Below are 21,228 nucleotides of genomic sequence, written 5' to 3'. Positions count from 1 at the left end.
CAGTCCAAAGGGACTCATAATCTCTGGTATGAGAGCATCGCCTTCGATCTTGGCCCCAGGAATGGCTTTGTCTACGCACCTGCCCTTGGCCCATGGACTGAAATGCAACTGCTCCTACCTGTTTACTGCCTAGCTGCCTGGACTCTTGCTAAGGCTTGAGGGAGGTTTTGCTATTGCTTGCTTCTCTCATCTTGTGGCAGTGAGTTCCATCTATGAACTCTGTGATGTGTTAGGAAATATGTCTCAAAGCTCCCACTAGTGAGTTTCATTGGATGGTTCCTGATTGGTTGGTTTATTTAGACAATTTATATACTGCTTAAACACAGCCATCTCTCAGCAGCATACAGGGAGTGCCCTACAATGCAAATAAAAACCTGTCAAATCTATAAAATCAGAATTTGGTTTAGCATGCCCACTGGACAGGGGGGTTGTGTGTTGAGGTTTTGTTTGCTTTTGTTTATTTCTTAATTAATGGGTGTGATTATTGCTTTGTTTATTATTTGAGTATGGAGTTTTCATTAATTGATGTTAAAAGGTAAAGGGACCCCTGACAATTAAGTCCAGTTGCGAACGACTCTGGGGTTGTGACGCTCATCTCGCTTTAAAGGCAGAGGGAGCTGGCGTTTGTCCGCAGACAGTTTTTCTGGGTCATGTGGCCAGCATGACTAAGCCGCTTCTGGCGAAACCAGAGCAGTGCACGGAAATGCTGTTTACCTTCCCACCGGAGTGGTATCTATTTATCTACTTGCACTGTGTGCTTTCGAACTGCTAGGTTGGCAGGAGCTGGGACTGAACAACGGGAGCTCACCCCGTCACGGGGATTCGAACCGCCAACCTTTTGATTGGCAAGCCCAAGCGGTACAGTGGTTTAACCCACAGCGCCACCCCCGTCCTAAATTGATGTTACGTTATATGAAACATTAATGTGTTATATTATTCCCACACACACACACTTCCCCTCCTAAGATATTATGTACAGTACTGTATGTCTTTTTTCTTTTTTCACTTTATCTTCTTAGTTGCCTTCGGGTTACAAGCAACTAATAATGAATGAATGAATGGGATTTCTTAAAAAGTTTTCAGTAGATGCTGGAAGTTCAGCAGGCCAGCCATGGAAGGCAATGCTGAATGCTCATTCTAGCATTATGAAGGAGAGAGAAAATGCCCAGTTCTCTTCTTGTTTCCCATTCCTGCCTTGCACATGTGGGGTGGAGCGGGAAGAAAACCACTTCAAAACAAAGGAATGTAGTAGCTTAAACCTGCTTGACTCACATCCTATTCTCTCTCCCCTTCTTGACCTCCCTGCAATCCAAACAGAAACGAGATCCCTGAGTCATTGTCCCTACTCACATTCACAGTTTACTGCTGCCTTTTTTTAAAAAAAACCCTTCTTTGGGATCTGTGCAGTGCCGGAAGGCATGAAATGAGACCTTATTTACCACCGGGAAGAAGCTGCGCATGTCAACGTTTTCAAGCGGTTTGGAGACCTCCAGTTTAGAAATCCAGCTCAAAGCAAGGTCATTCCTGATGCTTTTCTGTCCATATATGGGACTATGAAAGAGCGGTGCACATTGGAACAGGCGCTTCCAAATCGCGTTCCGCAAGCCTCCTTCAGGTGGTCTGAGGAGTGTCTGTGGATTCGTGGCTGAAGGCAGGAGAGAGAGCACACCCATTGCATTTAATATCCATACTGATTTTTGATTGCTTCTTTTATTTATTTTGTTGCATTGAAATCCGAATTCTGTGGAATTCAATAAAATGCAATATATAAAAGACAATAAAAAACATATAGAGGTACTTCGGGTTAAGTACTTAATTCGTTCCGGAGGTCTGTTCTTAACCTGAAGCACCACTTTAGCTAATGGGGCCTCCCGCTGCGCCGCCGGAGCACCATTTCTGTTCTCATCCTGAAGCAAAGTTCTTAACCCAAGGTACTATTTCTGGGTTAGCGGAGTCTGTAACCTGAAGCATATTTAACCTGAAGCGTATGTAACCCGAGGTACCACTGTAATTGAAAATCATATAGCATCTAGCAGAGCATGTTATGATTTGCTACAACAGGCAAAAAAAGAAGAAGAAATAGTTCAGTGGTCTTCACAGACGCTCCACAATTTTTAGATGGGGTGTGAGGGGGCAAGTTTGGGGACCACTGCTTTAGAATCCTTTGCAGTGTTCAGGGGTTCCATAGCAAGCATTTAGGGTGGTGGTCCTCAGGCTCAGAGACTGAATGCTGCCCTCGAGACTTACCATATTTTTTGCTCTATAAGACTCACTTTTTTCCCTCCTAAAAAGTAAGGGGAAATGTGTGTGCGTCTTATGGAGCGAATGCAGGCTGCGCAGCTATCCCAGAAGCCAGAACAGCAAGAGGGATTGCTGCTTTCACTGTGCAGCGATCCCTCTTGCTGTTCTGGCTTCTGAGAGTCAGAATATTTTTTTTCTTGTTTTCCTCCTCCAAAAACTAGGTGTGTCTTGTGGTCTGGTGCGTCTTATAGAGTGAAAAATACAGTAATTATCAGGCCCTCAGGATGCTCCCAGACCATGCCCCCCCCTCACTGGTCCTCCTCCACATCCTCCCCAAGTGCTTTGGCCTGACTGAAAAGTGTCCTTGAACTTTAAGTAACTCTTCTTGCTTTTCTGGATGGGAGGATAGGGACGGGTTTGTTTAGAAGAGAGAGGAAAGACATTTGTTTGCCTGGAATGTCAGCCGTTGCACAAAGCGAAGATAGAGAAGCTGTGAGCCTTTAGATCAGTATTTCCCAAACTTGAGTCTCCAGCTGGTTTTTTTGGACTACAATTCCCATCATCCCTGACTACTGGCCCTGGTATACTTAGGGACGATAGGAGTTGTAGTCCAGCAAGACCCAAGTTTGGGAAATCCTGCTCTCGAGGTTGCTGGACTCCCAACTCCCATCAGCCTCTAGCCAGCATAACCACGGGTCTGGGATGATAGGAGATGTAGTCCAACAATGTCTGCAGGGTGCCACGTTTCTCATCCCTGGTACACAGGTTAAGAGTCACGTTCATTGCGCCACGTACCCCTGGTCCTGCCCCTTTGGCCCTTGGCTCCACCCAGTGGCGTAGCGTGGGTTGTCAGCACCCGGGGCAAGGCAAGTAATTTGCGCCCCCTAACCTGTGGATTTTAGCACTCGAGTGCGAGCGCCCCCGCCCCAGATGTTGCGCCCGGCCCCCCTGCACCCCCCACGCTACGCCACTGGCTCCACCCACCACTGCCATGTGGCCCTCAGAATGAAAAAAGTTCCTCACTCCTGTCCTGATTTAGGGATTCAGCTCTTGTGGACAGTTTGTATCGTATACCTCGGGCTTGGGTCCAGGCTTAGCCATTCTTAGAGTTGTTGATGTTGTTGTTGTTGTTTAGTCGTTTAGTCATGTCCGACTCTTCGTGACCCCATGGACCAGAGCACGCCAGGCACTCCTGTTTTCCACTGCCTCCCGCAGTTTGGTCAAACTCATGCTGGTAGCTTCGAGAACACCGTCCAACCATCTCATCCTCTGTCGTCCCCTTCTCCTTGTGCCCTCCATCTTCCCCAACATCAGGGTTTTTCCAGGGAGTCTTCTCTTAGAGTAGGCTCATTGAAATACTACTACTACTACTACTACTACTAATAATAATAATAATAATAATTTATTAGATTTAAATACTGCCCTTCACCTCAAGATCTCAGGGCGGTTCACAGGGTAAAAATGCAAAGTTAAAACACAAGTAAATAGTTAAAACATAAACAACTAAACAATGCACCCCCTTTAATCAAAAGCAGTCAGGGATTATCGGTAATTTAACACTCTTGTGACCTCTTCCACAAAGGAGGCTGCCCACTGTATCTCTTAACAATTTATTCCTCTTCTTTTTGTCTGTATCTGCACTGGGTGTGACTAGGTCACTTGGTCAAAGCCAATGTAGCAGGGGCCTCAGAAAAGCCCATTCATGGAAGAGTCTGCCTGCTGCAACCCTGTATGACTCACTGCCCTGGGCTCATCTCTACCCATTCAGGGGGCCTCACTCTGGACGCATACAGAAACACGGCTCCACTGAGAATGGCAGATTCTTTCTTTTTCATACTCTAAAAGTAAAACCCCTTTTTTGGGGTTGGTTAAGCTTTCCTCTCCTTTTATTAAATAACGATTTCTGCATGTTGTCTGACATTTGGAAAAGCACGGCTTTATTTATCCTCCGCCCGTGCTGCTTCTGCCTTGCTGAATGCTTATTTGCCACCTGCTCCTTTCCAAAGACTGCTCTTCCATTGAACACAAGCTGTATATTTTACCGAGCTCCTCCTCTTACACACAAACACACCTGTCTCCTGCCAGATTTACTGCTGCTGATCTGCCTGCTATCCTGCAGCCCTGGTACCATTCCACGCCTGCTTCTCCCGCATGCCTTCCCGTTGCCCCCTCCAAGCTTCCCCTCATTTCCCCTTCCCATCCTTCAGCCCTCGCAGGCTCCTTCCCTCCTTCCCGTAAACAACGCAGCCACTTCCCAAGGGAAAGGTTACTAGCGGTCAGTGCAGTGCAAGTTCTTTGGGGGGTATTTATGTCCAGAGAGGCCCGAGAGGGGAGTCCAGAGTGGGACCACCTTCTCTGCAAGCCAGGAATTCCAGAGCAACGGCCACTGGGACACAAAGCAGGGTTATTTCCTCCTGCGGCTGGTTTGTGAGAACAGCCGCCGGTGTGATCGCACAATATTAGCCTGATTCTTTTCATAGTGGGCTGGCCAGCCTATGCTAGTTAACAGATGGGCACATTTTAATTTGCAGACTCACAAATTAAGGCTGCTCCTTTATTTATTTCTTTTAATTTTGGGGTTTCCCCACCCTCTTGCTGATTATAGTCATAGCGAAAGGAAAAGGCAATTCTAAAATAATATAGACTCCATAGGGAAACTATTTCGTGTTCCGTTCCAAACCCTCCCCAAGGTTCCGTTATAAGGAGGTTAAAAGGGACGCGGGTGGGGCTGTGGTCTAAACCACAGAGCCTCTTGGGCTTGCCGATCAGAAGGTCAGCGGTTCTAATACCCTTGACAGAGTGAGCTCCCATTGCTCTGCCTCAGATTCTGTCAACCTAGCAATTCAAAGTAACGCCAGTGCAAGTAGATGAATAGGTACCGCTGTGGCGGGAAGGTAAACGGTGTTTGCATGCGCTCTGGTTTTCATCACAGTGTCCCATTGCGCCAGAAGCATGCTAGCCACATGACCCAAAAAGCTGTCTGTGGACAAATGCTGGCTCCCTCGGCCTGAAAGCGAGATGAGCACCTCAAATCCATAGTCGCCTTTGACTGGACTTAACCGTCCGGGGTCCTTTACGTTTACCTTATAAAGAGGTTACTGTAATCTTTGCAACTGGTTGATTTTTTAAAAGAGAATTGAATAAAGTAGTCCTTGCCAACTTGCTCCCCCCACTCAAAAGGTTATGTACTCCCAACTCCATAACCAGTATGACCAAGGGTCAAGATGAGTTAATATATTTGTTGCTGGAATAGCTCAGTCAGTAGAGCATTAGAATTTTAATCTCAGGGTCGTGAGTTTGAACCCCCTGTTGGGCAAAAGTCTTCTGCATTGCAAGGGGTTGAGCTAGATGGCCTTCAGCGTCCCTTCCAACTTGGTGATTCTATGGTTCTATTGCATTTCTACCCCACCTTTTTCTTCAAGGAGCTCAAAGTGGCATATATGGTCCTTCCCCCTCCTCATTTAATTCCCACAATGACCCTATGAGGTAGGTTAGGGTGAACAGAAGTAACCCAGTGAGCTTCATGGCTGAGTGGAGATTTGAATCCGGGTCTCCCAGGTCCTAGTCCGCCACTCTAACCACTGTACTACACTGGCTTTGCTCAACTGTTCCAGACCTAGACCCACCTCTGACTCACAGGCTGCAGCTGGGGGCCCTTTTCATGTTTTCACTTCTGATTTATACTTAATAGTGCATGCTATTAATCCCAAAACGGCAGTTCACTGAGCAACATACATAGTGTTACTAAATGAAAACTAGTCCTGCAGTGTATCAGTGCCTAGTTTCGCTCTTAATGGACCAGCCTTCGCTGATTCGGTGCTTTCCCACCCTTCGTCCTGGCAGAATCAGGTGGTAAAGCAGAGCTTTCCAAACTGTGTGTCACAACATGTTAGTGTGTCGGCTGCAGTGTGCAGGTGTGTCGTGTGAAAGCTCCCTGTGCTCTTCCCAGAGTTGGAAAGGGGTTAGTTTAACCTCCAGTTTGCTAGTAAAACTGAATTGCTATACAGTGGTACCTCGGGTAACAAACACTTCAGGTTACAGACGCTTCAGGTTACAGACTCCGCTAACCCAGAACACAGTCCAACACGGCACACAGAAAAACCGGGATGCTGTCTTCCGGGGCTGCACTCTTGTGTGACATTGCGGCCCCGATAAAAACACTTTTTCTGGGCACAGTGCCCCAAAACACGCAGTTTGGGGTGCTGCACAAGATTGCAGCCCTGGAAAATCACTTTTGCGGGGTGAGATTGCATCCCGAAATTGCACGGGAACACAGCTCCTAAATTGGCCGCCGTGCTGTTGCGGGAAATAAAACAGTATGTTTTGGTTTGCCCAGGACAGTTGTGGGGTATGCTGTTGTGCAAATGACATGTTGCAGAGTACATCTACTTTAAAAGCACCAGTTTAGAGGCCTATTGGTTTCAAATAAATGTGCATGGGATGGTTGCCTTACCAGTAAATTCTAGAGTGAGCCTATGTTTCCTCCTCAAAAGTAAGCTCCACGTGGGAGTTCACTTCCTAGTAAGTTTGCAGAGGATCACAGGATTTAAGACCCATTAGGCACAATCAAATATACTTCGAAGTAAACACATATAGGACTGCATGCTAAATCAATTAAAATTGTTTAACATTAAAATATTAATGGAATAAGCATTTTGTTTCCCCCCGCTTTGTTAATAAAGGATATACGTATTTGTCACAGTGGGAGCTATCTTAAAAGATGCATGCCATCCTATGTGAAATAGGGTGTTTTCAGGGGCGGGGGGTTGCCCTTTCAGTGATGGAGCCTGCCACCATAGCTTTTTAAAGTTCTTTTATTAGAAACAATTATATAAAAAATGTGTTGCCCTTTTAATCAAGAATGCTTTTATCAGAGTTAATTGAAAGGGTTTTCATGGGGTTTTCATCTAGCCAATTAATTAGCTAAACATTCCACCCTGCACTGAAGTCTGGAGTTCTTGCAGAAATTCTAAATCCAGTTTTGCAGTGTTATTTTATAGCATTACAACAATCACTAGGGACTCTACAGACTCTCTCTCTCTCTCTCTCTCTCTCTCTCTCTCTCTCTCTCTCTCTCTCACACACACACACACACACACACACACACACACAACACCAACACACAAATCATTAGTTCCATGATTGTGCCCCAGAAGTGTGGAATTTGTTGTTGTGCATAGCAAATTCAACATCTTGGGAATCTCTGCTTCAAGTTTTGTTCCTGTTTTGTTAAACAGAAGTAAGTCTCCAGACCTTAAGACTTTAGAGAAACACTTTGGAGTGTGTGGCTGAGCGCGTATCTCACAAACTGGCAGCAGGAGGGCAGGCTGAGAAAGCAGATGCAGAATACAGTGGTACCTCGGGTTACATACATTTCAAGTTACATACACTTCAGGCTACAGACTCCACTAACCCAGAAATAGTACCTCGGGTTAAGAACTTTGCTTCAGGATAAGAACAGAAATCGTGCTCTGGTGGCATGGCAGCAGCAGGAGGCCCCATTAGTTAAGGTGGTGCTTCAGGTTAAGAACAGTTTCAGGTTAAGAACGGACCTCCGGAACAAATTAAGTACTTAACCCGAGGTACCACTGTACATTTTTATGCTAAGCAAATATCCTGGAAACTCTTCTTAAATTGAATAACTAAGACCGGATTTCAGAATTCAGCTTCTCTGGGCACAAAATGTGGAATCGCTCGCTCAGACAGACAGTTTTCATGAGGCTCTGTGGGTTGTCCTTTTGTCAGCAAGCACGGAATCAGGCCAAAGAGGAGGAAGGACTGAAATCCAGTCATTACCGGGTTCCAAAGGGACAGATGAAAAAAAGCCTGGCTGGCAGTATGGCTCACCATCAGGACACTGAATAAATCTAACATGTGCCCTGGCAGATGCCACCGTTTTGCCGGGGCTGTAATCCGTGCAAATCGGGGCTGGTGGTCCCTGCAGAGTACACGTGATTAGCCTAACTCGATGCCAACCGCACAGCCTGTGTGGAAGTCGGAGCATGAGATATTATTAGAAATAATTTCCTATGGCACGTTGAGCGCAGAGGGCTCGCAAAGTGAAACAAGGATGGTTTTGTTAATGAGAGGTCAGATGCCTGAGCTGGGCTGGTGGCAGCACCCTTGGGTGGCTGCTAGGAGCCAAGTGCCCTGGCAGCTGCCCACCAACACTGGCACTGGTTTGAGCCTGCCTGCCTGCCTGCCCCTTGGCTGTGAACTCTTCTGGTATCAGCTAGCTGGGTCAGCCACTTGCCATTGTAAAGCCCAAGTTGTGTGTAATGCAAAGCCGAACCATAGTTTAGTGTGAGCTAGCAGGTTCCTGGAGAGGAGATTGCAGCCAATTTGTTTCTCCCTCCACTGCACTGATCTAAGCCATGGTTTGGCTTTGCATGTCGACTGATGCTGGGCTCATGTTTCAGCTTTTTCCAGGCTAAACATCATCCACCAGTTACCCTACTTCAGCTGTCTTGTACAGTGGTACCTCTAGTTGCATTCCACTCTTGTTACGGACTTTCAGCTTACGAATGCGGCAAAGCCAGAAGTGTTTCACCACACGTACATGCGCAAAAGTGATCTGCACGCTTCACGCATGCGCAGAAGTGATCTGCACGCTTTGCGCATGAGCAAAAGCGCTCAATCACGCTGCGCACATGCACAGAAGAGGCACTCTAGTTGCGGACTTTTCAGGGTGCAAACGGCACCACCCCAAAATGGATTAAGTCCACAACTAGAGGTACCACTGTATCTTTTTGCTCAGGCTTTCTCTGGACCCACAAGATTTGAGACTGTTGTTATTGAATTCCTGTTGTTATAATGCTGCTTTCCTTTTTCCCTTTTGGTATCTCAGTGTTACTATACAATTGTCTTGTTTTATGTTGTATTTAAACAGATTTTTAAAATATTAAGCGGTATGGAAACTATTCTGAATAAAAATAATAATAAAAAATAACTGAGAGCCCTCTTGGGGAAATGCCTTGTTTCAAAACGCGGCATTGTAATTCTTGAGTAAAATAAATTCAGAAGTCCTTTTGAGGGTGTCTTCTGCAGTTTGCTTCTGGCACCCTCTGCATCCCAGAGGGTTTTGCAGTTTCTAATTCCTTTTTTTTTTTTTTTTGTTTACTTTTTCAAGTGTATTTCACAATGTTGTGTATTATCATCCTTTTTATGTATGTAATCAACAAGCAACAGAGCAAAGGTCCCCCTCCCCAATAATTATTCCATTTTACAATTTTAGATCTAGAGATTTTAATAAGCATATTAATATTACACCCCCACGCCCACCCTATCTATGCCCCAGACTTAAGGTGATGGCTATCCCTGAGGCGGGTTCCTCATGCAGGGAGAGAGGCTGACCTGAGACTGGTCTTTAGGACCTCTTGGTGCTCCCTACAGTCTTACGATTTTCTTACAAGGGACTTGACCTGGGCTGTCTTCTTACGACGTGTCTCCCTCTGACTTTGCCTCTTTGCAGTTCTATGTGCTGGGAGCTGTCCTGGCCCCGATCCGTGTCGCTCTGGCCTTTGTGGTCCTTTTCCTCATCTGGCCCTTTGCGCTGCTCCAGGTGGTGGGATTGCCGGAGGAGACCCTCCAGGAGCCCTTCTCCGGTTGGAGAAAGTAAGTAGTGGGCCCCGCTCCGTGGGTTGCCTGGCCCTTTGGACCCTGCTGTGCTCGGCTCTCCTAATGCCCCTTCCTTTTGTTTCCCGCCTCCCCATTTCTCCCCCCTTTTCAGCACAGTTTCTCACGGTTCTGTCTACTTCCTGAGCCGCCTGATGTTCTTCTTGCTGGGCTTCATGAGGATACGGGTCCGGGGTCAAAGGGCTTCGCGGCTGGAAGCTCCCATCCTGGTGGCGGCCCCTCACTCGACCTTCTTTGACCCCATCATCCTGCTGCCCTGCGACCTCCCTAAGGTGGTCTCTCGCACCGAGAATCTCCACGTGCCCGTCATTGGAGGTGAGTGACTCCAGCACAACAGACCAGGGCCGTGGGGAGGGGAGGGAATGGGGCAGCCTTGCAAGGCGGGAAGAGGTTGCTCTGCGGCCCTCTCGGAGCGATGCCTCTGAAACGAGGACTCCATCTGAACTCAACATTTGAAGCTCTTATCACGCCACTTTCAGTAGCCACGACTTTCCCGCAAAGAATTCTGGGAACTGTAGTTTGTTAAGGATGCCGAGAGCCATAGGAGCAAACTGAGGTCCCTTTGCCCACCCCCCAATAAAATATTTGAGAAGGCCTCCCACCCCCAAGTTGCCATTCAAATGACATGTGTGTGCCATGTCATGTGATTGGTTATGTGGGGTGAGGCTTACCTGTCCCCACCCCATATTTTATTCAAGTTGGCACCCCTGCACAGAGTTGTTGGGAGACCCCGATTCTCCTCACAGAGCTGTGATTTCTAGAGTGTTCTAGGAAGAGCGGTTGTGAGGGGAATAGGGGGGTCTATTAACACTTGGTAAACTACATTTCCCAGGATTCCTTGGGGAACATACATAGTGGCACGATATCGTTCCAAATGTGTAGTGCAGATGAGGCCCAGCTCTTTCCATGCCTAGGTCAACATTGTAAATGCTGCACCCATACTGGCTCGCTCATCTCCTGGCATTTTATTCCCCAGCATGGGCTGAAGCCTCTTTTTTCATGAAATGATGTGTATGGGTTAGCAGGAATAAACCCTATGTGCTGCCCTGCCCTGTGTCATTCCTAGTGAAGCAAATTTCTCCTCAGTCCGGCTAGCTTCCAGTCTCATTCCTGGGATTTGGGGTGGGGGAGCGCTTCAAATTACAAAGCATATTCAGGTGAAGCGAGGAAGGTTGGTTTGGTCTTCCCAATCCATTTCCTGTTCAGGGAAGTGTCGAGAGAAAGGCCTTTAAATGTAAACATAGCAGATACGTGAATGAATGCATGTGGCTCCCCTGTGAGAATTTGTTTGGCCCTCACTTTAAGACAGTTTTGTATACTCACGCATCTGATTCTCCCAAAATCTCAACTTTTCCAGGGTTTAGGGAGGGGGGTTGGCAAGGGGGTGGTTTTTACTGTTGGATAACTCCATGTTCGTGTCAAAGCTTTGATGGCAAAGACTTTAATTTCAGCAGACCGGGTGGCTTAGGAGGGAAAGGTGCTTGGGAAATCAAGAATGCCTCGTAACGTTTGTGTCAGTAAAGCACCGTATAATAATAAACAAGAGGCTGAGAAACAACGGTGGGCGGTGGACGTCCCCTTCCTGCCTCGCTGGTGGGCTTTCGATGGGACCACCTCCATGAGACTCTCTCAGGTGTTGAGACCACACTGTGTGCCACCAACTTGGGAGGCTCGAAAAAGAGGATTGGACCAATTCATGGAGAAATTGGAGACCAGTTCAATGGCTGCTACCCATGATGGCTGTACTCTGCTTCCACTGTCAGAGGCAGCAGTTCTTGTGAATACCATTGGCCTAATCCAGGAGGCCCTCCTGATGTTCTTATAAATAAAGCTCTCTTGGCAGTTCTGCCACTGCCAGAAGCATGGGGAATGGCGACCTGGATACGGCAGGTTCCTCTGCGGCAGCCCTAGACTGTGGAAAGTCCCTAACCACAGAGGTGCATTTAGCATTCCCATTTCATAGTTTCTGCCATACGCAGTTATGGTGGGTATGAGTTACTCGTGCGTAAGCTGGTGCATTTCTCGGTTAATTTGCCTTGTTAAAACTTTCTGACTGTGCAGCCCCCTTCTTCCTGTGGCTGCCTCAGTCACTGGCAGAATCCGTCAGTGGGCGTTTCTTGAACCTCTTCCAACATAAAAGTTGTTTGACACCCAGTCTCCTCCTCCTCTCACTGCGCGGGAGTCTTCTGTGCAGGGTAGGCGTGGGTAGCAGAGGACCTGGGCTCTCCTCACTGATGTCCAGTGAAGAGTCCTGGAGCCCTCTCTCCAAGTCCCCCGTCGGCCCCCCTTTATCTCTGGTGTTGCGCCGATTGGCTTCCCCCTCTACTGAGCTGTTTCTCTCCCGGCTGCTGGGTCCTTCGCCAGCATCATCTGAGAGCCTTCCCTTTGCCTCTCGCTCCGATGTCAGTTCCCTGACAGCAGTAGACACCCTTTAGCCTTAGCCGTTAGAATCAGAGAATCGTAGAATTAGAAGGGACCCCAGGGGTCATCTAGTCCAACCCCCTGCCATGCAGAAGTCTCAGCTAAAGCATCCAGGACAGGGGACCACCCAACCTCTGGTTTAAAAACTTCCCAGGAAGGAGAGTCCACCAACTTCCAAGGGAGACCGTTCCACTGTTAAACAGCTCCGGCTGTCAGAAAAGTTATTCCTGATGTTTAGTCGGAATCTCCTGTCTTGTAACTTGAAGATTACAGTCATAACTCTTGTTACATTTGCTTCAGGTTAAATCTTTTCAGGTTGCGTCCCACGGCAACCTGGAAGTACCGGAAAGGGTTACTTCCGGGTTTTGCTGCTTGTGCATGTGCAGACGCTCAAAATGATGTCACATGCATGTGCAGAAGCGGCAAATTGTGACCTGTGCACGTGCAGACGCAGGTTGCGTTCTGCTCATGTTGCGAACGGGGCTCCAGAATGGATCCCGTTCGCAACCAGAGGTACCACTGTACTTCGACAGTAAAGTATTTACCGTGGTACCTTGGGAGTCCGTTCGACTACCGGAACCATTCAGAAATCAAAGCTGTGTTTCCGATTGGCTGCAGGAACTTCCTGCACTCAATCGGAAGCCGCATTGGACGTTCGGCTTCCAAAAAAAGTTTGCAAACCGGAACACTCACTTCTGGGTTTGCGGCGTTTGGGAGCTGATTTGTTTGGGAGCCAAGCCGTTCGGGAACCAAGGTACCACTTTACTGGGATGTGCTTCTTTTGTTGAATCTATACTGTTCAGGTTGGAACAAGTTTCTTTTATTGTGTGTGTCTTTTAATACATTGTTTTGCTTTTAAAGAATAAATATATGACTATGTCACCATGACCTCCCCTGGGACCTAGTGGCTAAGGGTGGACCAGAGATCTTAAATAAGTTGATTAAAATAAAACAAGATTTCTGAGGAAGCTGGGAAGCTCTACTAAACCGACCTTTGGTCTGATCCAGCTGGGCTCTTCGTATGAAGCACTCGTTCAGATCGCCACAGCGATTTCTGCGATTTAGGGAAAGCTTCCTTAGGCCCATTGAGATGTCTGGCGATGACCCAGGGATGCCCCTAAGTCCACCCCGCTCTTCCAAATCCCATTTCTCTTTCTCTTCCACCCCCACCAGCCCTGCTGAGGTTTAACCAGGCCATCCTGGTCTCGCGTCACGACCCGGCTTCTCGCAAGAAGGTAGTGGAGGAAGTGAAGAAACGGGCAACTTCCCAGGGGAAATGGCCGCAAGTAAGGTTTTTACAGGAGCTGCAGTTTGCATTCCTGAGTTACCGGTTTGGGTCCCTGAGTAAGATAATCCACTTTATTTCCCCTTCTCTTGTTTGCAGGTACTTTTTTTCCCAGAGGGAACCTGCTCAAACAAGAAAGCCTTACTGAAGTTTAAACCAGGTAAGAGGCTGTGGGGAGTTGAGCGGATGAGCCTGTGAACAGAAGTGGGTGCAGGGCATTTTAGCTGAGGTAGGAACTCTAACTCCTCTTCATAGCTGTCAACTTTTCCCTTTTCTTGCAAGGAATCCTATTCGGAATAAGGGAATTTCCCTTTAAAAAGGGAAACGTTGACAGCTATGCTCCACTCATTCACGCTGGGCAGACAATCCGGCAAAAATGGGGGCACAGCCTGGGTTAACCTTCAGCCACTCATAGGATGACTTGCTGTTATTTTCATTGATTATAGTTTGTTGTCGTTTAGTCGTTTAGTCGTGCCCGACTCTTCGTGACCCCATGGGCCAGAGCACTCCTGTCTTCCTCTGCCTCCCGCAGTTTGTCATGCTCATGGTTTTTGTCCATGGAGCTTTCTTGGCAGTTTAGCAATTCTTTATTGTGCAGTCGTACCTTGGAAGTTCAACTTCCAAAACATTTGGAAACCAAAGCACAGCTTCTGAAAAGGCTGCAGGAAGATCCTGCAGCCAATCAGAAGCCGCGGAAGCCGCACTGGATGTTCAGCTTCCGAAGATCATTTGAAAACTGGAACACTCACTTCCGGGTTTCAATTGCTTGGGAGCCAATTTGTTCAGGAGCCAAGGCATTTGAAATCCAAGGTACGACTGTAATTTTTAATGTAAACTGTGTAGGTGCAAATAATAATTTAATTTGTGAGCATTTAAGTTTTCTGTTTACTGTTATATTCCAATGGATTATTTAATATTGCTTTATTTGATATAAGTTGTTTATTTGTAAGTTACGTTTTTATTATATATATTTTTCCAGTGTTGGATCAGATTGCTGTTAGGTGTGTCACCTTTGCTATCTATTTTGCTGTTTCTTCAGCTCGCAAAACCGCCTTGTGTATAGCAATACAGAAAGGCAGTACACAAATTAAAAGTGACATGAAAAGAATGAAACAAAGGACACAAGAGCAAGTCTTGAGGGTGTGTGTTCTTCATCCTCAGGTGCCTTCATATCTGGTGTCCCCATCCAGCCAGTCCTCATTCGATACCCAAACTCTCTGGTGAGTCTACAAAAACATTAGGGAAGGGCAGGTAGAACATCTGATTGGCTTGAGGAATAATAATAATAATAATAATAATAATAATAATAATAATAATAATAATAATTTATTTATACCCTGCCCATCTGGCTGGGTTTCCCCAGCCACTCTGGGTGGCTCCCAACAGAATATTAACAGCATGATAAAACATCAAACATTAAACAGCTTCCATCCCTGACATCTCCAGTTAGGGCTAGGAAATATTCCCTGTCTGAAACCTTGGAGAACCACTGTCAGTTGGTGCTAAGCTATATAGACCCCATGTTTTTAGCTTTGCATCATTCCATTTCTGATGTTCCTAAAGGTACTGATGGTGAGGCAGCTGAAGAGGCTGTATTTCAGTTCCTCCGCACATGCGTACAGCTGTGCACCTGAATTCAATGCCATGACAAACCTCCCTAATTATTTTTTTAAAAAGTGCTTCTTTTCTTTATAGGATTCGACGACATGGGCATGGAGAGGACCTGGAGTGTGAGTAATTGACGTCAAATCTGGAATAATAATATAATAATAATTTATTATTTATACCCCACCCATCTGGCTGGGCTTCCCCAGCCACTCTGGGCGGCTTCCAGAAAAATATTAAAATACTGGAACATTGATGTGTGGGGTGAGGGGTGCTTGTTCTGCAGGCTGATGTGGACTCGGTTTGTAGCCAAGCATCACCTTCCATTTTTGTCCTTTCAGGTTAAAAGTCATCTGGTTAACAGCATCTCAGCCCTGCACAACAGTGGAAGTCGAGGTAAGGAAATGTCTCTTTTTCCTTTCCTTTCCTTTCCTTTCCTTTCCTTTCCTTTCCTTTCCTTTCCTTTCCTTTCCTTTCCTTTCCTTTCCTTTCCTTTTCTTTTCTTTTCTTTGCACCACAGTGCCCCCTACTGTGCCATGCTTCCTAAATCCCAGATTGCCTGAACTCTTTAGGATTCAGAGTCAGAATCCATAAATTCAGATTCAGTTAGCTACTCACTCCACTTTTTGAAGGGAGTAGTTTTTCAACACCCCTCATCCCCACCACTAACATGGTATAACTCTTTTATCATATGCAATTATGGGAATTTCTGGAAAATTTGAAGCCGTAGAGAGGGAGAAATGTTTTGCTGCTGTTTTTTTCTAGGGAAAAAGGGTGGAACTTTTGAGGGGAATTGAAATAGATGCAATACTCATTTGCCAAAGGTGAACTCATTTTACTACTTTAACTGTATAGAATGCACTATTTAGCAGAGGGGATGGCATGCAACGTACAGAGCAATCGTGAGGATGTTTACTCAGAGACAAGGCCCACTTTTCAGTGGAGCTCACTCCTAAGTAAAGGATCCCTGAAATTTCTCTCCTACTGGAAAAATGGGGGGCGGGAAGTCCTAGCAGAGTGGGGAAAGAAAGTAGGGGGGAAGCTGTGATTTTTCCCCCTTCCCATGAGGTTTCATGGACCATCACAACTCTTAATCGCGTATCAGATCCACAGCAAGCCATCTCTCCCCAATCGCGCTCATAATTCTTCCTGTCATTTTCAGTTCCTCCCAGTTTATCAGCCCAGCGCTGAGGAGGCTGTGAACCCCACACTGTACGCTAACAATGTCCAGAAAGTGATGGCCAAGTAAGTATGGAGAGGGAGCGGGTGTTCGTAGTTTGGGGGAGTGAGGGACTTTGGTAATAATAATAATAATAATAATAATAATAATAATAATAATAATAATAATTTATTATTTATACCCCGCCCATCTGGCTGGGCCTCCCCAGCCACTCTGGGCGGCTTCCATAAAAACCAAAAATACAATAAAATATCACACGTTAAAAACTTCCCTGAACAGGGCTGCCTTAAGATGTCTCCTGAATGTCAGGTAGTTGTTTATCGCTTTGACATCTGCTGGAAGGGCGTTCCACAGGGCGGGCGCCACTACCGAGAAGGCCCTCTGCCTGGTTCCCTGTAGCTTTGCTTCTCGCAATGAGGGAACCGCCAGAAGGCCCTCGGCGCTGGACCTCAGCGTCCGGGCAGAATGATGGGGGTGGAGACGCTCCTTCAGGTATACTGGACCGAGGCCGTTTAGGGCTTTAAAGGTCAGCACCAACACTTTGAATTGTGCTCGGAAACGTACTGGGAGCCAATGCAGGTCTTTCAAGACCGGTGTTATCTCGGCGGCCGCTCCCAGTCACCAGTCTAGCTGCCGCATTCTGGATTAGTTGTAGTTTCCGAGTCACCTTCAAAGGTAGCCCCACGTAGAGTGCATTGCAGTAGTCCAAGCGGGAGATAACCAGAGCATGCACCACTCTGGCGAGACAGTCCGCAGGCAGATAGGGTCTCAGCCTATGTACCAGATGGAGCTGGTAAACAGCTGCCCTGGACACAGATTTGACCTGTGCCTCCGTGGACAGCTGTGAGTCCAAAATGACTCCCAGGCTACGCACCTGGTCCTTCAGGGGCACAGTTACCTCATTCAGGACCAGGGAATCCTCCACACCTGCCCGCCTCCTGTCCCCCAAAAACAGTACTTCTGTCTTGTCAGGATTCAACCTCAATCTGTTAGCCGCCATCCATCTTCCAACCGCCTCCAGACACTCACACAGGACCTTCACCGCCTTCACTGGTTCTGATTTAAAAGAGAGGCAGAGCTGGGTATCATCCGCATACTGATGAACATCCAGCCCAAACCTCCTGATGATCTCTCCCAGCGGCCGCATGTAAATGTTGAAAAGCATGGGGGAGAGGACAGAACCCTGGTCACCCCACAAGTGAGAGCCCAGGGGTCTGAACACTCATCCCCCACCACCACTTTCTGAACACGGCCCAGGAGGAAGGAGCGGAACCACTGTATAACAGTGCCCCCAGCTCCCAGCCCCTCAAGACGGTCCAGAAGGATGCTATGGTCGATGGTATCAAACGCCGCTGAGAGATCCAGCAGAACTAGGAAACAGCTCTCACCTTTGTCCCTAGCCCGCCGGAGATCATCAACCAGTGCGACCAAGGCAGTTTCAGTCCCATGATGAGGCCTGAATCCCGACTGGAAGGGATCCAAATGGTCCGCTTCTTCCAGGCGTGCATGGAGTTGTTCGGCAACCGCTTGCTCAATCACCTTGCCCAGGAATGGAAGATTTGAGACTGGGCGATAGTTGGCCATCGTGGCCGCATCTAAAGATGGTTTTTTAAGAAGCAGTTTAATAACCGCCTCTTTCAGCGGGTCTGGGAAGGCTAGCTCACGGAGGGAAGCATTCACCACCCCACGAAGCCCATCGCCCAGTCCTTCCCGGCTAGCTTTTATAAGCCAGGATGGGCAAGGATCCAGGAGACAGGTGGTTGGTTTCACTCGTCCAAGCAGCCTGTCCACATCCTCGGAGGTAACAGATTGGAATTGATCCCACTCAACTTGACTAGACAGAACTCTAGCACTCTCCCGCCCCGGCCCTGCTCCCACGGTGGAGTCTACTTCTTCCCGAATCTGAGCGATTTTATCTGCAAAAAACTTTGCAAAATCATTGCAGGAGAACATGTGGCCCGTACTGGGCCCCGATGTTGCAGGTGGTTCCGCTAAATTGTGAACCACCTGAAAAAGTCTCCTGCTGCTGTTTTCTGCAGATGCAATAGAGGCGGTGAAGAAATTCTTCTTCGCCGTCGCTATCGCCACTTGGTAGGCTCGACGTTGAGCTTTAACCTGTGTCCGGTCAGATTCGGAATGAGTTATCCGCCACCGGCGCTCTAGCCGTCTCAACGATTGTTTCATTGCCCTCAGATCCGTGGAAAACCACAGGGCTGTCCGGGCTCCATGCAATTGGAGAGGGCGCTTCGGAGCCAAACAGTCAATAGCCCTGGTTAACTCCACATTCCAGCGGGCCACCAGGGAATCAGCTGAAAGGCCATCAACATGGGATAAAACATCCCCTACCACTCTCTGGAAACCATTTGGATCCATTAAGTGGCAGGGGCGGACCATCCGAATTGGTCCCACCTCCCTGCAGAGGGGATGGGTCGCAGAGAAGTCCAGTTGCACCAGGAAGTGATCTGACCATGGCACCCCATGGTAGGCTGGGCATGGGGTGGAATTCTGTTTAAAGTCCTTGCTTCCCCTCAAAGAATTCTGGGAAGTGAAGGTGACCCTTCAACAATTCCTAGCACACTTAACAGTTCCCAGAAATCTTTCGAATTACAGTTGCCAGGAATCTTTGAGGGGAAGCGATGTGCTTTCTGTGTATGGCACGGATACGACCGAAGAGGCCCAGAAATGAGGAGGAGAGGCAGTGGCTGTGTGGAAGAAATGAGGTGAAAAAGCTGGACCCAGGCCCCCAACTACAGCCCCACAGGTTGCATGGACACGATCAAAAGTCCTCCATTCTACTTTTTCACAGGGTGGAAACTTCTGCTGCTTGAAAGGTGTCAGAAGCAGCCGCAGGGACTGTGAGCACTTAAACCTGAGGGAAATAGGGGACATGGTAGCTGTAGTCAGAACAAGAAGGAGTAGCAGGTAAAATAAAGAGAGAGAGAGAGGCTTTTCTGCTAGCAGGAAAAACCCCATCACCCTTAAGCAGCTGATTCAAGTCTCTGGTGGTTAATGTCTGGGGGAGATGATCGGGATGTTTGTGGGCAGTGTGACTGCAGCATTGGCCTTTGATGCAAGCTGATGGGAAACCCCTCCTCTTATCAGGCGAGGCCTCAATTTGCTACTTAGACCTTTCCCCCCCTCTCCTTTCCTTTGCCTCTTGCCCCTTCTCCCTTTTTTTTGGCCAGAGCCCTGGGAATCCCAGCTACAGATTGCGAGTTTGTGGGCAACCTTCCAGTCACCGTTGTGGGGCGCTTGAGAGTGGCCCTGGAACCACGCATCTGGGAGTTGGGCAAAGCGCTTCGGAAGGCCAGGTGAGAGGCCACATATGTGTGCAGGAAGGTTGCAGGTTCAACTCCAAGCATCCCCAGTTAGAAGGATCAGGAAGTAGGGGCTGGGAGAGATCTTGGCTTGAAATCCTGGGAAGCCACTCTGAGCCAAAGAACACTGGTCTAGATGAGTCTGTTCTCTCTCTAAAAAAAAAAAAAAGAGAGAGGAACAGAGGGGCTGGGAACACACAGGAAGCAAAGGAAGATGCCTCATATCAGACTCTTGGTCCATCTAGATTAGTGTTGTTTACACTGACTGGTGACTGGCAGCAGCTCCCCAGTCTCTCCCAGCCCTGTCTGCAGATGCTGGGAATTGAACCGAGAACCTTCTATGTGCAAAGCAGATGTTCTGCCGTGGAGCAAGGGGTGTGCGTCACTGGCAGGAGAAAGCCACTATGTGCTGGTCCCGGGGGGGGGGAGGTACTAATACCGTACCCAAAGTTCAGTCCAGAGTCATTAGCAGGGTAGACGATCACTAGATGAGACGCGAGGTCCGAAACAGGGAGCCGGGCGGGGGAGCAGGAACGCTGGTAGGGCAGCAGCAGGAAGCCAGGCGGGTAACAGGAACACTGGTAGAGCAGAAGCAGGGAGCCAGGCGGGGAACAGGAACACTGGTGGGTCAGCGGCGGGCAGCCGGGCGAGGAACAGGAACACCGGAGAGTCAGGAGCAGGAAGCCGGGCGAGGAACAGGAGTGCAGATCTAGGTCTGGGTAAAGCAGGTACTCCACAACGACGTTGCTCCCGCAACCTGGGACCGGGCTGCCTGACCTTTATCTTCTTCTAAGGCCGGGGGCGGTCCCGGCCCCCAGGAGCCCCGCCTCTCCTGGCCTTAAGGCGAGCACTCCTCCTGGGAGAGACCAGTTCCCTTCGCCTCTCTGCCCTAAGCCTCTGCAGTTCAGGAGAGGCCGAAGGGTTACTGGGCCCCGGGGGAGGCTCACCTGTAGCCACTGAGTCTTCCAGCACCTCTGGGGCCAGAATTGTCTCACCTGGTGCCTGCCCCTGAGGATCTGGCACAGGTGCAGGCTCCTCAGCATCTAAGCCTTGCCCCAGTTCAGCCGGCCCTGGAGGCGGGGACTCCTGTGCCAGCTGGGATTCCTCAGACTCGGAATCCCAGGCCATCACACACTAGTTCAAGAGTGCACGAGAGGGTTCCACATCAGGGCCAGCTGCAGCATGATGGTTGAAGCAGCAGTAATGCCCAGGATGCCACGCTGCCATTTTCTGAAGGCATCTAAGTTTCCCTTCAGTCTCCTCTCGCGACGGTCAGACATGTCCCCTCATCATCCATGGCTGAGTGAAGCATGTGGGGAAATCCGAAAGAAGGGTACAGTGGTACCTCTGGTTGCGAACGGGATCCGTTCCGGAGGCCCGTTTGCAACCTGAAAGGAACGCAACCCATGTCTGTGCCTGCGCGGGTCACAATTTGCCGCTTTTGCGCATGCGCGTGACGTCATTTTGCGCGTCTGCGCATGCACGAGCGGCAAAACCCAGAAATAACCCTTTCCGGTACTTCTTGGTTGCCATGGGACGAAACC

General features: G+C 48.4%; 1 protein-coding gene across 2 annotated transcripts in view; it reads left to right on the top strand.

Moving 5' to 3' along the window:
* LPCAT4 (lysophosphatidylcholine acyltransferase 4) overlaps positions 1 to 21,228 on the top strand; it is a 38,446-nt gene that overhangs the window by 9,830 nt on the left and 7,388 nt on the right. Inside the window, exons 2-10 of one of the 2 annotated variants that reach the window (XM_082195804.1) lie at positions 9,713 to 9,855; positions 9,976 to 10,191; positions 13,471 to 13,583; positions 13,682 to 13,742; positions 14,744 to 14,802; positions 15,278 to 15,312; positions 15,529 to 15,583; positions 16,350 to 16,432; positions 19,553 to 19,678. In XM_082195804.1, coding sequence (XP_082051930.1) covers positions 9,717 to 9,855; positions 9,976 to 10,191; positions 13,471 to 13,583; positions 13,682 to 13,742; positions 14,744 to 14,802; positions 15,278 to 15,312; positions 15,529 to 15,583; positions 16,350 to 16,432; positions 19,553 to 19,678 — 887 coding nt within the window. In that variant the 5' untranslated portion in view covers positions 9,713 to 9,716. Of the gene's footprint in view, positions 1 to 9,712; positions 9,856 to 9,970; positions 10,192 to 13,470; positions 13,584 to 13,681; positions 13,743 to 14,743; positions 14,803 to 15,277; positions 15,313 to 15,528; positions 15,584 to 16,349; positions 16,433 to 19,552; positions 19,679 to 21,228 lie in introns of both variants that reach the window. The other variant, XM_082195803.1, reaches the window with a different exon arrangement.

Source organism: Podarcis vaucheri (assembly GCF_965113315.1).
Source record: "Podarcis vaucheri genome assembly, chromosome: 13".
Classification (NCBI taxonomy): Eukaryota; Metazoa; Chordata; class Lepidosauria; order Squamata; family Lacertidae; genus Podarcis; species Podarcis vaucheri.
The sequence above is the reverse complement of the archived record's forward strand: the minus strand, read 5'-3'. Positions and strand labels throughout refer to the sequence as shown.